General features: G+C 45.9%; 1 protein-coding gene across 1 annotated transcript in view; it reads left to right on the forward strand.

Moving 5' to 3' along the window:
• The window catches only part of PANX1 (pannexin 1), a 52,948-nt gene extending 38,824 nt beyond the window's left edge, over window positions 1-14,124 (forward strand). Inside the window, exons 3-5 of the mRNA XM_079787135.1 lie at window positions 6,839-7,062; window positions 8,128-8,786; window positions 9,547-14,124. Coding sequence (XP_079643261.1) covers window positions 6,839-7,062; window positions 8,128-8,786; window positions 9,547-9,626 — 963 coding nt within the window. The 3' untranslated portion in view covers window positions 9,627-14,124. The remainder of the gene's footprint in view (window positions 1-6,838; window positions 7,063-8,127; window positions 8,787-9,546) is intronic.
• Window positions 14,125-16,239: the final 2,115 nt, after the last annotated feature.

The following is a 16,239-nucleotide window of genomic DNA, read 5'->3' on the forward strand; positions in this document are numbered from 1 at the left end:
ATAGCTCTGGAGGCCAGAAGTTAGAAATCAAAGTGTTAATAACCAGACAAACAACGGGTCTGTGCTGCCTGTCACTACTTGAGCCAATTAAGCAGAGACATATGAGCGTTTATTCCAATACTGCCAGCAGCGCGGGAGAGCAGCAGGTCATCCACAAATCTGCTCTGCACCCCACCGTAAGCCGGCTGCTTATATTGGTAGAAGGGCAAAAGAAAGCAGGCAAAAGGGCAAATGGGCAGTTTACAGACATGCAAAGGGCTGGGGTCTTCAAAGGGCTTGGTGATATGCAAAGGGCTAGGGTCTTCAAAGGGCTTGGTGATATGCAAAGGGCTGGGGTCTTCAAAGGGCTGGCGATTCTGGTTTCTGCAGCAAAGTTGTTCATCTTTCCATGATGACAGGCCGCTCCAAAAGGGGAGGAAGGGCTGCATCTCTAGGTGAGCTCCCAGATCTGGAGTGCGGCTGCCAGCCAGGTTAGAATGTGCCTTCTTTAATCAGAATAAAACAGTCACGGTTAACAGAGCGTGATTAATATTTCTTACAGTTCTAGCTGGTTCCCCAACATTCTACTTCTGCCCTTATCGGTCTCAGCAGGGTTGGTTCCTTCCTGAGGGCTCACAGGGAGAAATCTGTGCCTCTCTTCTAGTTTCTAGTGGTTGCCAGCCATCCGCCGTGGCTCAGAGTTGCACCATCCCTCCAATCTCGGCCTCCGTCCTCACATAGCTTCTCCCGGTGTGTCTGTCTTCCTGTGGCCTTCTTAGAGGGCCACCAGTCACCGGGTTAGGGCCCACCCTAATTAATTATGCCCTCAGCTTAACTGATTACATCTGCAAAGACTGTATTTCCAGACGGTGTCACATCCTGAGGTTCCAGGTGGACATGAGTTTTGGAGAATGCCATTCGACCTAGTATACACTTCCAGCCTCAGCTCTGACAACTCCTCACTGTGGGCTCACTCACTACATTTGGTGCCTGGGATGGGAGAGAATTCACCAAGCAGGCAAGGAGAAAGGATTCCAGTAGAGGAAAGAGGATGTCTGAAGGGCCACAGAGAAGGTGAAATTTGAGCTGAGTCTTAATATAATATAGTAATGCTTTATCTTTTGTGTGTGGGGGGTGGGTGGGGTGGGAGGTAGGGGGGTGTTTTTGTTTGTTTTTGCCTCACTGTATTTTGAAGCAGCGGTCGCCAACTGGTGGTCTGTGGACCACTGGTGGTCTGTGAGGTCCGGAAGGTTGGCAACCGCTGCTTTAAAGCATAGCTCAGATGTTACCTCCTTTTCAGAGCCTTCCTTGACCTCCCCAAGAACATTTCTGTTCCCTCAGTACTTAGTACCTACGTCTCTTGCGGCCATCACTTTTATGTTTTGGTTGGTTAAATAAACGAGGCGTGCCGGCCGTGAGTTTGACATGCTGGTTGTACACTTTCAGCCCACTGCCTAGCCCCTGGCAGGTGCCCAGGAGATGTTTTTGAATGAATTTTCCCATCTGCATTTAATCCCATAGACATGATCACATACGTTTCAGGGAGGAGTTGTTCAGTCCTAACTGGACAGTTCTTCGCCTTATGAGGCGGAGGGGATTTGAACATGGAGGGAGGTTATACTGGATCCCCTCCATGCCTCCTCCTACCTGGAGGTTCTGTTGGTCTCATGATAGCCCCTTATAGGAAAAAAAACCCACAATTTTTAAATGTTTTTATTGATTTTAGAGAGGACGGGAGATGGAGAGAGAGAGAGGTGGAAACATCAGTGATGAGAAAGTATCATTGATCGGCTGCCTTCTACATGCCCCACACTGGGGATCGAGCCTGCAACCCCTGACCGAGAATCAAACCCTGACCTCCTAGTTCATAGGTCGACACTCAACCACTGAGCCACGCTGGCTGGGCAAAACACAATATTTTAAGGCAGGTAGACGGAAAAGTGTGCCAACTGCTTGTTCCCGCGCTGCTTTCAGAAGCTTCATTGTCTTTGGAAGAACTCAGTGCCCCTCGGACATCGTGCAGAAACGCTGCCGTCACAGCTGTGAGAGGTGCTGAGCATCTCAGACCTAATTGGGCGGAGACGGTGCTGTGGACAGAGCTGTGTCCATCCCGCAGATGCAGTCATAAAACTCAGCAGTCTCCCGTGCTCCTTATTTGGGTGGAAGGATTGTAAAGACTATATGGTGCAACCTCGGTTCTCGAACTTAATTCGTTCCAGAAGGCTGTTTGAAAACCAAATCATTTTCTCCCATTAGAAATAACATAAATTTAATAAATCTGTTCTAGACCCCCAAATGATTCCCTGTTTTAACCTTTCTTATATACAGCACATGTCTAATATACTGTTTATAGGTAAACCCTTTAACACAGTGGTCAGCAAACTCATTAGTCAATAAAGCCAAATATCAACAGTACAACGATTGAAATTTCTTTTGAGAGCCAAATTTTTTAAACTTAAACTTCTTCTAATGCCACTTCTTCAAAATAGACTTGCCCAGGCCGTGGTATTTTGTGGAAGAGCCACACTCAAGGGGCCAAAGAGCCACATGTGGCTCGCGAGCCGCAGTTTGCTGACCATGGCTTTAACAGATGACCAAGAAACATGTGAAAAAATGCTCCAAGTCACTGATCAGCAGAGAGATGCAAATTAAAACGACAATGAGGTATCACCTCACACCTGTCAGAATGGCTATCATCAACAAATCAAGAAATAACAAGTGCTGGAGAGGATGTGGAGAAAAGGGAACCCTAGTACACTGCTGGTGGGAATGCAGACTGGTGCAGCCACTATGGAAAACAGTATGGAGTTTCCTCAAAAAATTAAATATGGAACTGCCATTTGACCCACTGATCCCACTTTTAGGAATATATCCTAAGACACCCGAAACACAAATCAGAAAGAATGTATGCACCCCTGTGTTCATAGCAGCACACTTTACAATAGCTAAGATCTGGAAACAGCCTAAGTACCCATCAGTAGAAAAGCTATGGTACATTTAACCCATGGAATACTATGCAGCAATAATAAAGAAGAATCTCTTACCCTTTGAGATAGCATGGAGGGACCTGGAGAGTATCCTGATAAGTGAAATAGTCAGAGAAAGACAAGTATCACATGATCTCATTCATATGTGGAATCTAAGGAACAAACTGATGAAGGGAGTGGATCCAGAGACTCGAAGCATGGAACAGAATGTGGAATCTTGGATGGGAGATGGGGGAAGGTGAGTGGGTGGGAGGTGATCAACCAAGGACTGTGTATGCACTTATGCATGGCCCATGGACACAGACAATGGGGCAGTGTGGTCTTGGGGCGGGGGTGGGGCATTCTGGAGGGAGTCAATGGGGGAAAAAAGGAGACACATATGTAATACTTTCAACAATAAAGAATTATTTTTTAAAATAAATAAACACTTTAAAAACAAAAAGGACATGAAATGTAAATGAAAATTTAACAAAAAAATGAAATGTACAGTAAAAATTGAAAATTTAATAATAATAAGCAGCAACAAAAGCAAAAAAAAATCACAAAAATATTCACAGAACAATTTCCTGACATGTTAACAACGTGAGATGTAGCGGTAAACGGACTCCTACTTGCACATTCGCTCCTTTGTCACCTGAGAGACACGACTGGTCATACAGGTGTCAGCATGAAAGGCTTGTCAAGGTGAGAGCCAAATTGTTCAAGGAGGGAGATGTTCGAGAACCAAGGTTTGGCTATAATTGAATGCTTTTTTCAATTTGTATTTTAGTTGAATTGAGTTTAATACCACCTTGTTACAGATTCACTGAAAGTTGCCTTTTTATTTTTGATGGTGGGAAATAAGGTTTAACTGGAGAACACCAAGGAATGGTGGCATTCAACCATGTTTCTAAGGGGTGGTCAAGGTACAAGGATATTTTGGGGAGAAATCAAACACCCAGTACATAATACCTTTAAACATTCATTTTCCTAATTATAATAAGCCAGGCAGAACGGCGAACTGGTACTAATTATTACACCAAGTGGGCATGTTAGAAAAATTGCCACAGCGTGTAAAAGAGTCACTTTTTAATTCAGAACAGTTTGAGGTAAAATGCTATTATTCACATAACTTTGACAGGAAAAGTGTTCTATAAATAGATCTCACGTCCCTGAGTTAGAAATAGTTCCCTCTGTGACTCTCAAGAAGAATGCCTGGCCCTGACCAGTTTGGCTCAGTGGATAGAGCATCGGCCTGCAGACTGAAAGGTCCCAGGTTCAATTCCGGTCAAGGGCATGTACCTTGGTTGCAGGCACATCCCCAGTAGGAGGTGTGCAGGAGGCAGCTGATCAATGTTTCTCTCTCATTGATGTTTCTACCTCTCCCTTCCACTTTGTAAAAAATCAATAAAATATATTTTTTTTAAAAGAAGAAGAATGCCTGGCGGTGGAAACACCACAAACTCTGTGGCCCAGTTACATTTTTATGCTAATGGGCACCCTTCACAGTGGGCAAGGGTTGAAGGAACACCGCTTCTTTCTCAATGCAGCCAACCCCGAATTATGCAGCCCCAGTTCAGCTACCCACTGCCTGTGGTGTCAGTGTGCGGCAGCCCTATGCAAATTGGGTTAATAATCTTGAGAAGGCCCGTCCTAGGCCAGAACCCCTAGGCGAAGCCGCTGTGTTGGTGAGAGGGCTTGGCGAAGCTCAGAGCCATTCGTGTGATTTCTCTCTTTCCTCTGTGGCAGGGATACCTAACCTGGGGTCTGTGATGGCATCAGGGAGTTTGTAACTGGGATGGGAAACACATGCCAGCTTTATTTTTAATGCACTTCTAAGGAACTTAACATTAAAGTGTGCGTGCCACAGTCCATAGTGGTGGGACTTTTCACCCACAGAAACGACAGATAACTAGGAATACTGTCTCCCCCTCATGACTTAGAGTTACTGCTGTGAGACCATCTGTTAGATTCTATGAATGTGTTAATAAAGAATCACATGCAAGCCTGGCCGGTGTGGCTCAGTGGCTGAGTGTCGACCCATAAACCAGGAGGTCTCTGTTCCATTCCTAGTCAGGACATATGCCTTGGTCGCAGCCTTGATCCCCAGTAGGGGGCGTGCGGGAGGCAGCCAATTGATGTTTCTCTCTCATCATTGATGTTTCTACCTCTCCCTCTCCCTCTCTCTTTGTGCAATCAATAAAATAAAAAAAAGAATCTCATGCAAAATTGTTTGAAGTATTTTATGCACTTATAAATATTATTCTCCTGGAAAACAAGGAAAGATCCAGGAGTGGTCACGGAACCAAGACGACTAGGGAGTCGTGACAGCTCGATGTAATGGATGCCCCAAAATGGCTCTGGGAACAAAAAGAAGACAGTCATGAGAACACTGGAATAATTTAAGTAAAATCTGTAATTTAGTTCCTAGTAATGTGCCAATGATGGTTTCTTAGTCTTGACGGGTATATCATGGAAACATAGATGGTAACAGAGGCTATTCGAGAACTCTCTGTACCCTTGCTAATGCCGCTCCCAGAGAGGTGTAGAGTGGAGGTTTTGTGTCAGCTCGGACCTCTTCCCGATCCAACTCCGAGGAACGGTGGGAAGGGAGCAATCCAAAAGCAGGAATCCAATTTGCAGTGTATTATGGTGGGACAGGCATGCCTTTGGGGTCAGAAGCCAGGCTTCATGTTCTGTTTCTGTCACCAGCCTTGTGCTCTGCAGCCAGGCAACGGCTGTGGACTTCTCTCCCCACCTGCAGCACACAGCCATCGCCAAGGCCTCGCCAGGGTCATCGTGAGGACTAAAGATAACGTGCCCGTCAGGGAGCCCTTCGTTGCTTTTAGCTCGTATGGTTTAGTGCCTATTACATGCCACGCTAAGCATTTTTCATAAATTATTTAATTCTCCTAATATCTGTATTACATGACCACTTTATAGCTGTGGAAACTGAGGGTCAGAGGCTCAGTGACCTCACTGCCCAAGGCCACTGGCTGAGCTGAAATTCAGATCGGTGCTGACTGTAGTTCATGGACGTCCTGCATCTTCTCTTGAGGCCAAGCCTTCCCTGACCACCCGACAGACCTGGTTGCAGGGTGCTCTTTGCCGTCTCCGACTTCTGGACCCCCTCTTGTTTGTTTTGCACAACCATCTCCATCCGGATGCCCTCCTCCTCCTGACACTGCTGCCCGTGTGGTCGGCTTCTCCCGACTTGAGATTGTCCAGCTGGAAAGGGCGGGTGTTGGGCCGCGCTCAGGTCTGTCCCGGTGTGGGAGGTTTGTTCTCGTTTCCCGATGGTGAGCTGCTTGTTTCAGCGGTTGGGTGGGATGACTCCTAAATCACTGAAGCCAGAGTTTTTCTCATTTGTTGTGAGCGAAGTTATGCCTTTCTGTGTCGTTCTCCCAGATTCCAGAGAAGGAGAGAGAGGGGGAAAAAAAAGAAAAAAGCGGAGCTCTAACTCTTAGTGACCTTTTAAAACTACAGCAATTTTTAAAATAGAGCCTAGCAGAGGCCACTGTGACACTGATCTCTTCTTTGATTGGGGTTTTGTTGAGGGATTACTCAAAAGGATATGGGAGTACTTTTATTTATTTATTTATTTATTTGTTTTTGTTTCTTTCTGTGATTAGAGAGAGAGGAGACATCCTATGTCACCCTGTAATGGCCAATTATTTCCAATTAAAGTCTATTGAAAGGAAGGACAAAGGTAATTACCAATATCAAAGCTCACCTGGACAAGTGAATTTAGCCATTAGAAGCAGTTATTCGGTAATGAGCCTGATCCCCACAAGCGGCATGGGCGCTCGCCTCTGTCTCAGAATGAGGAAGCCACACGCGCGTGAGGTGGCCTCCGAGGACCTTTGATCCCATGGTGTGCTCTTGTGTTTCAGTTTTTCCCCTACATCCTGTTGCTGGTCGCCATCCTGCTGTACCTGCCCTCCCTGTTCTGGCGTTTTGCAGCTGCTCCGCATATTTGCTCAGATTTGAAGTTCATCATAGAAGAACTTGACAAAGTTTACAACCGCGCCATTAAAGCCGCGAAGAGCGTGCGTGACCTCGACCTGAGAGATGGTCCCTGCACAGTTCCCGGTTCTAATGAGAACGTAGGACAAAGGTAACTTAGTCCCCTGCAGGTACCGAGTCAGGTTTTGTCGTACACACATTCTATGCCCTTTTCCTGCCCGTCTGGGCTTCGGGTTCCCATTGCCAGTAGATGGGGGGTGGGAGCGGGGGGCGGAGGGGGGCCGGGAAGACTCGCTCTCCCTACATCTCACCCCCACCTGTATGCCCCAGCATCTGTCCTCACATCAAGAGTCCTCCTTGTTGAGTGAACCATCACTGTTTCACTGGAAGAGGTAACAGGTTAGGGTACTGGGTGTGGCTCACTTGCTTTTACCTACACCTTAATGGGGGAGCACGGAGGATTATGAGACCACTGAGCTTAGAAAGGAGGTGTGAGAGAAGGGAATGAGTAGGCGGTGCCTTGCCTTTTTTACATTCTTCCTCTGATTCTTGTTATTAACAATAGTAACAGTATTAATAGCTCTCATTTAAAAAATACTTAATCTATCCCAGACATCATGTTGTGTTCTCTAAGAACATGATCTCGCTTGATCCTCAGAGCATCAAGAGCATTTATTTCCCGCTTTGTAGATAAAAACACTGTCCTGTAGCAATCAGTGGGCGAGATGGGGCCTGAGCCAGGTCTGTTGGCCCACAGCCTGGGCCCACACCCACTGTGTGGTCTGCCTCCCGCCCTTGCCAACAGGAAGCACTTGTGTTCTAGCTGGGCCAGAATATTCTTCTTTACTTTATTCTGCACATTTGAGTGAGCAGAAAATTATAGTTTAAAAAAAGCAGCAGAATAAGAACTATCAAATTTATGTAACCAATGTGTACATTCACTAGGTAACAGGTGTTCAACAAATTTACAAATGTAACTCATTTAACTAAGTAGACCTTTTTAAAAATATTAAGGGGAAAGGTGTTTTGTTATTGCTTTTCATTCTTTGTTTTTCCAAACCCGATTTGATTCTCTTGTACGTGAGTGAAGTTATCAGTAGAGGAGTTTGTGAAGGAAGGCGTTTGAGATTTTTAGTGTGATATTGTTAGATGTGTTTATGTCTTTACTATCTGATGGTCTTGGTAAGGGTTTAAATGCTTTTTATTTTCTTATTAGTTTGTGGGAGATATCTGAAAGCCACTTCAAGTACCCAATTGTGGAACAGTACCTGAAGACAAAGAAAAACTCTAATAATTTAATTGTCAAGTACATCACCTGCCGGGTGCTAACACTCAGCATTTTACTGCTAGCATGCATCTACCTGGGCTATTACTTTAGCCTCTCCTCCCTCTCAGATGAGTTTGTCTGCAGCATCAAATCAGGGATCCTGAGAAATGACAGCACCGTCCCCGATCAGATTCAGTGCAAGCTCATCGCAGTTGGCGTCTTCCAGTTGCTCAGTTTCATTAACTTGGTGGTTTACGTTCTGCTGGTTCCTGTGGTTGTCTACACGCTGTTTGTTCCGTTCCGGCAGAAGACAGGTGTTCTCAAAGTATATGAAATCCTGCCCACTTTTGGTGTTCTGCATTTCAAGTCTGAAGGGTACAACGACTTGAGCCTCTACAACCTTTTCTTGGAGGAGAATATAAGTGAACTCAAGTCGTACAAGTGTCTGAAGGTACTGGAGAATATTAAAAGCAACTGTCAGGGCATCGACCCAATGGATCTCCTGACGAACCTTGGCATGATCAAGATGGATATCGTCGACGGCAAAAATCGCCAGCAGTCTGAGATGATGGGAGAGGAGCAGGGGAACCAGACGGCAGAGCTCAAAGGTAGGGTTAGCTTTCACCTGGGAACCCACAGAGAGCCTTAGCAGCACCCTTTTATGAATGATTGACAGTCTTTGCCACCCCTCCCTTCCGCATTAAACCATTTTCCTAGTGTGATCTTAAGTGAAACCCTTCAGTGCTAGGAGAGAAAGGGAAAGAATTGGGGCGGCCCCAAATTTCCAATGAAGGAAAGCTTCTGTGCTTTTTCTAGACCGTTCTCTCTTCCTTCTCCTCCTCCTCTCTGTTCCATACTCTGCCTCTTGCTCAAACATTACCCCTTATTGTCATTCTTGCTTATTTTTTGGTCTTGTTTTACTGGCTTTTCTCCCTGTACCTCTGATCCTTTTGTCTTTTATTCTCTGTCTCTTTCAAAAGGGAATGAAAGACCCGGCCAGCATGGGTTAGTTGTTTGATCATTGACCTAAAGGTTGTGGTCAGGGCACATGTCCAGGTTTCAGGCTCCATCCCCAGTAAGGGGTGTGCAGGAGGCAGGTGATCAATGATGCTCTCTCATCATTGATGCTTCTCTCTCTCTCCCTGCCTCTCTGAAATCAATAAAAATATATTTTTTAAAAAAGGGAGTAGCAGGGGGGTGGGGGGTGGGCAGGGAATGATAGTGTATTGGTTTAATTGTTGCCCTGACCTAACTTCACTTGCAGTGAAATTGGCTAAGGCAAAGAACATGAGATAGATGTATAACAGCAGAGAAGTTAATTTGTGCTATGTGACTTCTGTCACAGATAGATGCTTTCCATTTTGACAGATTTGAATGCACACAGTGAAACTAAAGCAAATAATGGGGAGAGGAATGCTCGACAGAGACTCCTGGATTCTTCTTGCTGATGATCGTTTTCAGGAACTTCAGAGCCGTGACTTCTGTGACGTGGGATTCATTTTGGCTGCAGCGCTTCTGTGAGGTTTCATCTGGTTCGCAGTAAATGGCTCTTGGTAATGGCGGGACACGACTTATGGAGTCCCTAATGAAAATGATGGCCCTCCGAATGCTGTGGGAGAGCCGTTCGTGCACTTCCTCTGAGAAGCAATGCAGAGATGAGTAAGCCACAGCAAGTCTGTGAGCTCTCATCAGATGAAAAGTGGAAAGGCTAATCAGAGTAAGAGTGGTAGCCCTTTTAGTGCCTCAAAGCAACACCTTTCTGTATAGATGGTGCGATGAGACTCGGAGCTACGGGAAAGCACGGACCTCGGGAGACTATTGTTTTGTGAAATAATAAGCATGTCAGGATACAACTCCGTATGAATCTCCCACGTGCCCTAATGACTGCTGGACAAGAAAAATGTTCCCTGGCTGTGGACCCAGAGGTGGACCTGCTCTTGGCCTTGTCCTGAATTGTAGAGAAACACCCTGGCGCTCTCTACACTGCCACCTGAGAGCCTTGGCCAACCACACTAACCACTATTGGTTGCAGCCTGGTATGGAGGGCACCCGTCCACGCACTGCTCTGCCTGACAAGTTAGTTTATAAGGCAGAGTCTAAAGGGTCCTGACTTGTGACTGCTGTACAGGAAAGAAGGCTTCTGAAAGAGCCCTCGGGGAAATCCGCACATTCAGCACAGGTTGGTTCAGGCACTGTCCAGAAGCATTTGAAACAGGGTGCTGCGTAAACAAATGAACTGAACACAGGATGTTTAAAACGAGGGACATTTTACCTACCGTGATCAGAACATATAAACGACAGCTGCCATACCGTGGGCCTGAAGCCAGCACAGCTTAGCAGTGTATTTTATTTATATTTAAGCACATCTTTTACACATTTAATTTAGTGTCATATGGTGTCAGAATTGAGGCCATTTGGGAAGAACACTCTAACATTGATGGAGAATTATAGAATAAATGTGACAAAAGGCTACCTAATATACCCAAGCATCATTTTGTAAACATTTTCAAGCTAAGACTATATAAAAACTCTAACCAATTCTGACCATGTAAAGACATCCTAACTATGTTTACATTTTATACAAACTTTGTAAAAATGACACCTGTGGACCTCCCCGTTTTTATTCTTAGAGAGAGAACACATTGCTAACGCGAGCCGTCTTCAGGAACCTTGAAGTTTACATGTGGCTCTTAGGGACAGTGTTGACCTGATATAGTAACAGTTTTGTGAAGAACAAAAGTTATATAAGCTGCTCTTTGTCTTTCAGAATACTCACAAAGGCAGGCGGGTTTCATTTGTGCTTCTGTGATGGTTTCTGAGATGGAGAGCTAATAATAAATAATCAAGGATGCAATCAATGCTTTAAATTATTCTTATTATGTGATATTTATTACCAATAAATTATAGTGGAGTTGGCAGTAATCTTAAGTAACCAATTTTGCTACATGTTCATGTCATTGTATCTGAGATGTTCGGTCACCATACTCTACATTCATTGCTTTTTATAATTTGAAAATATATATTTTTCTATGCTATGCTTTTCTTTCAAAAGGCCTCATCTTCCCTGTAGACTGTCCCTGATGTGTATTTTGAAGCAGTAAAGTGGATACATTATTTAGGAGACAGGAATTCTCTTAAGTCCCGCCATGTGTCATCCTCCCATCAGGGTTATAATTGGCTTCTGTTCATGTCCCCGTTCCCACTCTCGGAGCTCTGAGAGGGTCTGTGACACTAGTCACCGACCAGGTGGGCATGAAAAAGACAGGTCCCCATCTTTGAGGAGTGCAGAGTCAGTAAAAGGCAGCGAAGACAGAGGCAGGTGCAAGAAGAAGAGGAGCCACAATAAAGGCCCTTCCAGAAAACGCACAGCCGGTGCTTTGCGCTCCTGGGAAACACCTGTCGTCTTTCTCTTTTTCGTAGTGTCCGTGGCTGATGGTTTTGAGAGTCTAGTTCCAGTTTTTCCCAGTAGCTCTATAGCCATATGCCCCCCAGGTGGAAACCTGGGCAAGACCATGGCATAGACGGTGATTTTGAACAGTGAAGAGCTGCAGTCACTCCAATCACCTTTCATACCTGCCCTGGCACGGGGTGGGGAGGACCAGCCCATGGGCTGGTTGCCTGAGAACAACAGTCATGCCGCCAGGAAGCTGAGGTGGATGGCATACATTTTTGCTTGGAAAAAAAGTGTTACTAGGAAAGTTAACCCATCTATCCACTGTGTGTTCCTGGCTTAGTGAACTAATTTGAGCAGCCAGATTCCTGAGGGTGAGGAGACATTCATTGCTCTATAAAAGGAGACAAACTTCCTAAATGAACTCTTTGCCCCCCACCCCCAAGTAGCACTTGACCTTGTCTCTGACCCAGGTCTGCCTAGTAAACCACCAGGCAGCCTCTGAACCAGGCTCGTCGCACCCGTGTTGCAGCTGGGACTGGGCCCTTCATTCTGAATGCAGTGACCAGCTGCGTGTATAATCTTACCAAGGAACAGGCGGAGATCCTCCCATGCAGAGGTTCTTAAACTTCTGGGAGGTTACAAACTCCCTTGGAAATATTTTTTTAAAGCTCTATACCTTCTTTTCAGATCTACACACACACACTAAACAAACCTCCCGGGGTCACAGCCCACACACCCAGGGTTAAGCTGTGCTTTAATGGCTGAAGGCCACCGCACAGCAGCGCGGAGACCCCCACTGCCCTTGTGTTCCCACAGGGAGCCTCCGCGGAAGGCTCGCTTTTGAGTGAAGGGTACCTATTGAGTAACTGACTTCGTTTTCTAAAGTCAGATGGAAAAGTTACAAGAATTGGCGTGGGTAGCCTGGATTGGTCAGGCAGGTGGCATTGACCACTGTTCTCTCTCTGGCCACCAGGGGCTACGTATTCCAGATCCGAATCATTGTCCCCAGGCAGCCTCCCTGGAAGGTGAGGAGGGTGGACTAACACTTGTAAAATGCTTTGTCCTGCTCCGTAGTGGTCCTGTGAGGGAGCTGGGAACTTCCAGTTGCGTGGTGGGTCTTGTGGCATGTTCATGTTTCGTTTGTGGAAGCAACCCATTGACGGGGTATCCTCTCCTATCCAAGAATGAGCCAAGGCAGGACTGCAGGGCAGTAGGGCCTCGTTCCTGGGAGAATTAGTTCAGCTCTTAGAGGCAGGTGCACACTTTTTTTTTTTTTTTAAATGCGTGCATGTTTGGTTCCTTTTGCTATTGTCAGTCCAGAGTAAATAGAAAATCCACAAGGGTGGGAGTTTTTACCCACTGCTGTACCCGAAGCTCCTAAAACAATGATTGTCGTGTACGAGGCATTCTCAAATGTTTGTTGAATCCATAAACACACCAGTGTGATAACTCCTCATTTGTTGGCAACTGTGATTTGATTTTAAAAGGCAGATGGTTCTCTGCAGGAGAGGGGGGAAGGGAGCTCACTTAGCTTCTTGGTAGAGGGGGGACTATTTCTGCAGATGAATAGGTTTCTACAGATAAGTAGTGACTGTTCTTAGCTTTTCATTGTGAAGTTAGTCGTGATCACTTTCCAAGTTCAGTACGAGTTCAGTGTTGCTCTGCAATGATTAGGGCGACTGACGTTTTAGAGGTCCTGGTCTCCGTAATTTCCCAGAAGAACCTCATGAAAAGGGCTGTTGATTGAAATGTGCAGTTGTCGGTAATTGAGGTTTCATCCCGGAGCTTTGAGATGAACTGGCTCCTGCTGGGCAATCATTGGCCTTTTGGCTCGTTTTTTCACAAGTGAAACCTTTAAAGAAGGATGATAATGTGTTATTTGTGGAATATCATAAATGTTCATCTGTGACTGGTTTTGCCTGCTGGAAATGAAATGTTTTGTGTTCTGGGTTCTCTTGGTAGCAGTGAAAACACTTTGCCACTTAAAGCATGCGGCTTGATCAGTCATTGTTATTCAAGTTCCTGAAAGTTATAAAAGCTCCTGGTGCCTTGAGTGCTTCCCCGCTGCCCACCAGAAGAGGAAAATCCTGCAGAGTTCTACAGCGTCACCAACGTCCCTACAAAACTGGAGCCATCAGCTCCTCTGTAGCAAGGTGGCTTTTTAAAAGCATCCTAAGTACAATTTAATGGTATTCTGTAAGTGGTGCTTCTGGGTGTAATTTAAATTCTTTTTAATGACTAAATTTCTTCAAAACTTTTAAAGGAAAATGTGTATGTTCTTTTTGCTGTGTCATTTGGAAAAAATTATGGCTTCTACTCCACGAAGGATGAGAACATATGGTTTAGAAAACGATCCTTAAAACCAGTACGAGCACCTTGAAAGCTCTGTGTTTGGGTGATTATCACTCTTGTATTTTGCATTCATTCCCACGTGGGTCAATTGTCCCAGATCTTCCTTCTGGTCGTGCTGACTTCTTTTAAGGGGGGATGACAAGCTAAAATCAAGGCTGTAGTGTCCATGGATAAAGGTGAAACGCTGTTTTGGTTCTGCACTGTTGTGTCCACCTAAATAAAACTTCTCTGAGTAATAAAAAATGTCTGAATACTCCTTGCCTCCTCTTCAGGGAAGATGATTCCTGAAATGTCTTGAGGCTCATTCTTCTCCGCTGGATGCATAAAATTCAGTGGGCTCCATGGTACTTACTAAAATCCAGCTGGTGATAACGGAAGGAAGAAAGGCTTGATTAAGGGCCCACGGATTCTGGAATTTCTAAAGCAGAAATCACAGGCTTTCTGATTGGGGATTGTTTGGCTGGGCTTGGAGAGGAAGGAGTACAGACTCTATGCTGCTAAACATGATTGGCCTGCCCACTTCTCCCGGGAGGGGGACTCCTTTGTACAATGGTCAATTAACACAATTCAGAGCCATTCAAGATCTTAGTACAGTGCCTGCCATCGAGTGAGTGCTCCGGACATGGTAGCTGCGGTGATATTCCTCCTGCTCCTGGCTGTTTCCTAGGGCGGCATCCCAGGAACCTTGGAAGCTGTATTCGTCTTCTTATCATTCCATAACAGATTACCGCTACCCTAGCAGCTTAAAGCAACACACTTATTAAATTCTTGAGGTTCCCTTGGTCAAGAGTCTGGACATGGCTGAGCTGAGTCCTCCGCTCAGGGTCTGACAAGGCTGCAGTGGAGGTGTGGATGGGTTCCATTCTCATCAGAGGCCTGACTGGAGAAGGAGCGGCTCCCAAGCTCCCACAGGTTGTTGGCAGAATTCATTTCCTTCTGATTGTCTGACTTCTTTTTACTGAATGTTGGCTAGAGGCCGCCCACAGATCCTTGCCACATGGGTTTCTTTGACATGACTGCTGATGGCATCAAGCCTATAAGGGTTGTCTCTCACCTCAGCTGGGATCCCATCCCCCTTTTAAGGGTTTTTACCTGATTACATCAGGCTAGTCAAGATAATTCTCCTTTTTGGTTAACTCAGAATCAACTGCTTTGGGAACTTAACCACATCTGTAAAATCCCTTCACCTGTGCCATATTCTGTTGCCTAGAAGCAAGTCTCAGGTCCCACCTACACTTGGTGTGGGGTCAGGTGGGGGGAGATTACATGGGGCATGAACATCTGGGGGACCATGGGGGTCACCCTAGGCTCTGCCTGCCATGGAAGTTGTCCTAATCCCAACCTCTCAGTCTCTGAGCTGTAGTATAACCTCCTGCACATCTTTTTGAGGCCCCTCTCCATTCCCAGTGCTAATGTCAGGCTCTGGTCACTTCCTGAATTCCTCTAAAAGTCTCACTGTGACCCATGCTACAACATGGATGAACCTTGAGGACTTTATGCTCAGTGAAATAAGCCACTCTCTCTCTCACACACACACACACACCAAAGCAAAAAAACAAAAACCATACATATGATTCCACTTATGTGAGGTCACTAGAACCGTGACATTTATAGAGACAGAAAGTAGAATGGTGGTTGCTAGGTGCTGTGGCAGGGGAGAACGGAGAGTAGTTGTTTAATGGGTACAGCGTTGTTTTGCAAGATGGAAAGAGTTCTGGAGATCTGCACAACAATGTGAATGTACTTAACACTACTAAATTGTACACTTAAAAATAGTGACGATGGTAGGTTTTTTGTGTATATTTTACCGCAATAGAAAAACAAAGCTGTAACGTGCCCCGAGGGAGGTTCTCAGTGACCTCTCCCCAATCCAGGTGTTTCTCCTGCGCCGGGGATTGCATATTGCCTCCATGCTCAGCGCACTGCAGTACTGCACTGGTGTTCTTGTCTGTCTCCCACCAGCGTGGGAGGCCCTCGAAGGCAGGGGTGGTGCCTTCCTTGTCCCTGTATCCCCAGCACCTGGCCCCTGGCCTGACACTAAGGAATTATTTATGCCTTCATGTTCCCCATGAATACCTTCTGAGGATGCCCAGTGTGGAGAGGAGCACCAGATTAGAAGGGAACTGACCCCGGGCCCACCATGGTTCTCATTACTGCTCCTCCATTTTGCCCAGTTCCAGGCGGCCAAGGACAAGGCATCGTCCATCCTCCCACTTCAGTGATGGAGGGCTTAGCGGGGGCCGCTCGGAAGGAGCTGGCGGTTTCTCCACCCGCACTCATGCTCATTGACAGCTGAGCTGCCTCACTTCATGCTC

The sequence above is a fragment of the Cnephaeus nilssonii genome (assembly GCF_951640355.1).
Source record: "Cnephaeus nilssonii genome assembly, chromosome: 13".
NCBI classification, from domain to species: domain Eukaryota; kingdom Metazoa; phylum Chordata; class Mammalia; order Chiroptera; family Vespertilionidae; genus Cnephaeus; species Cnephaeus nilssonii.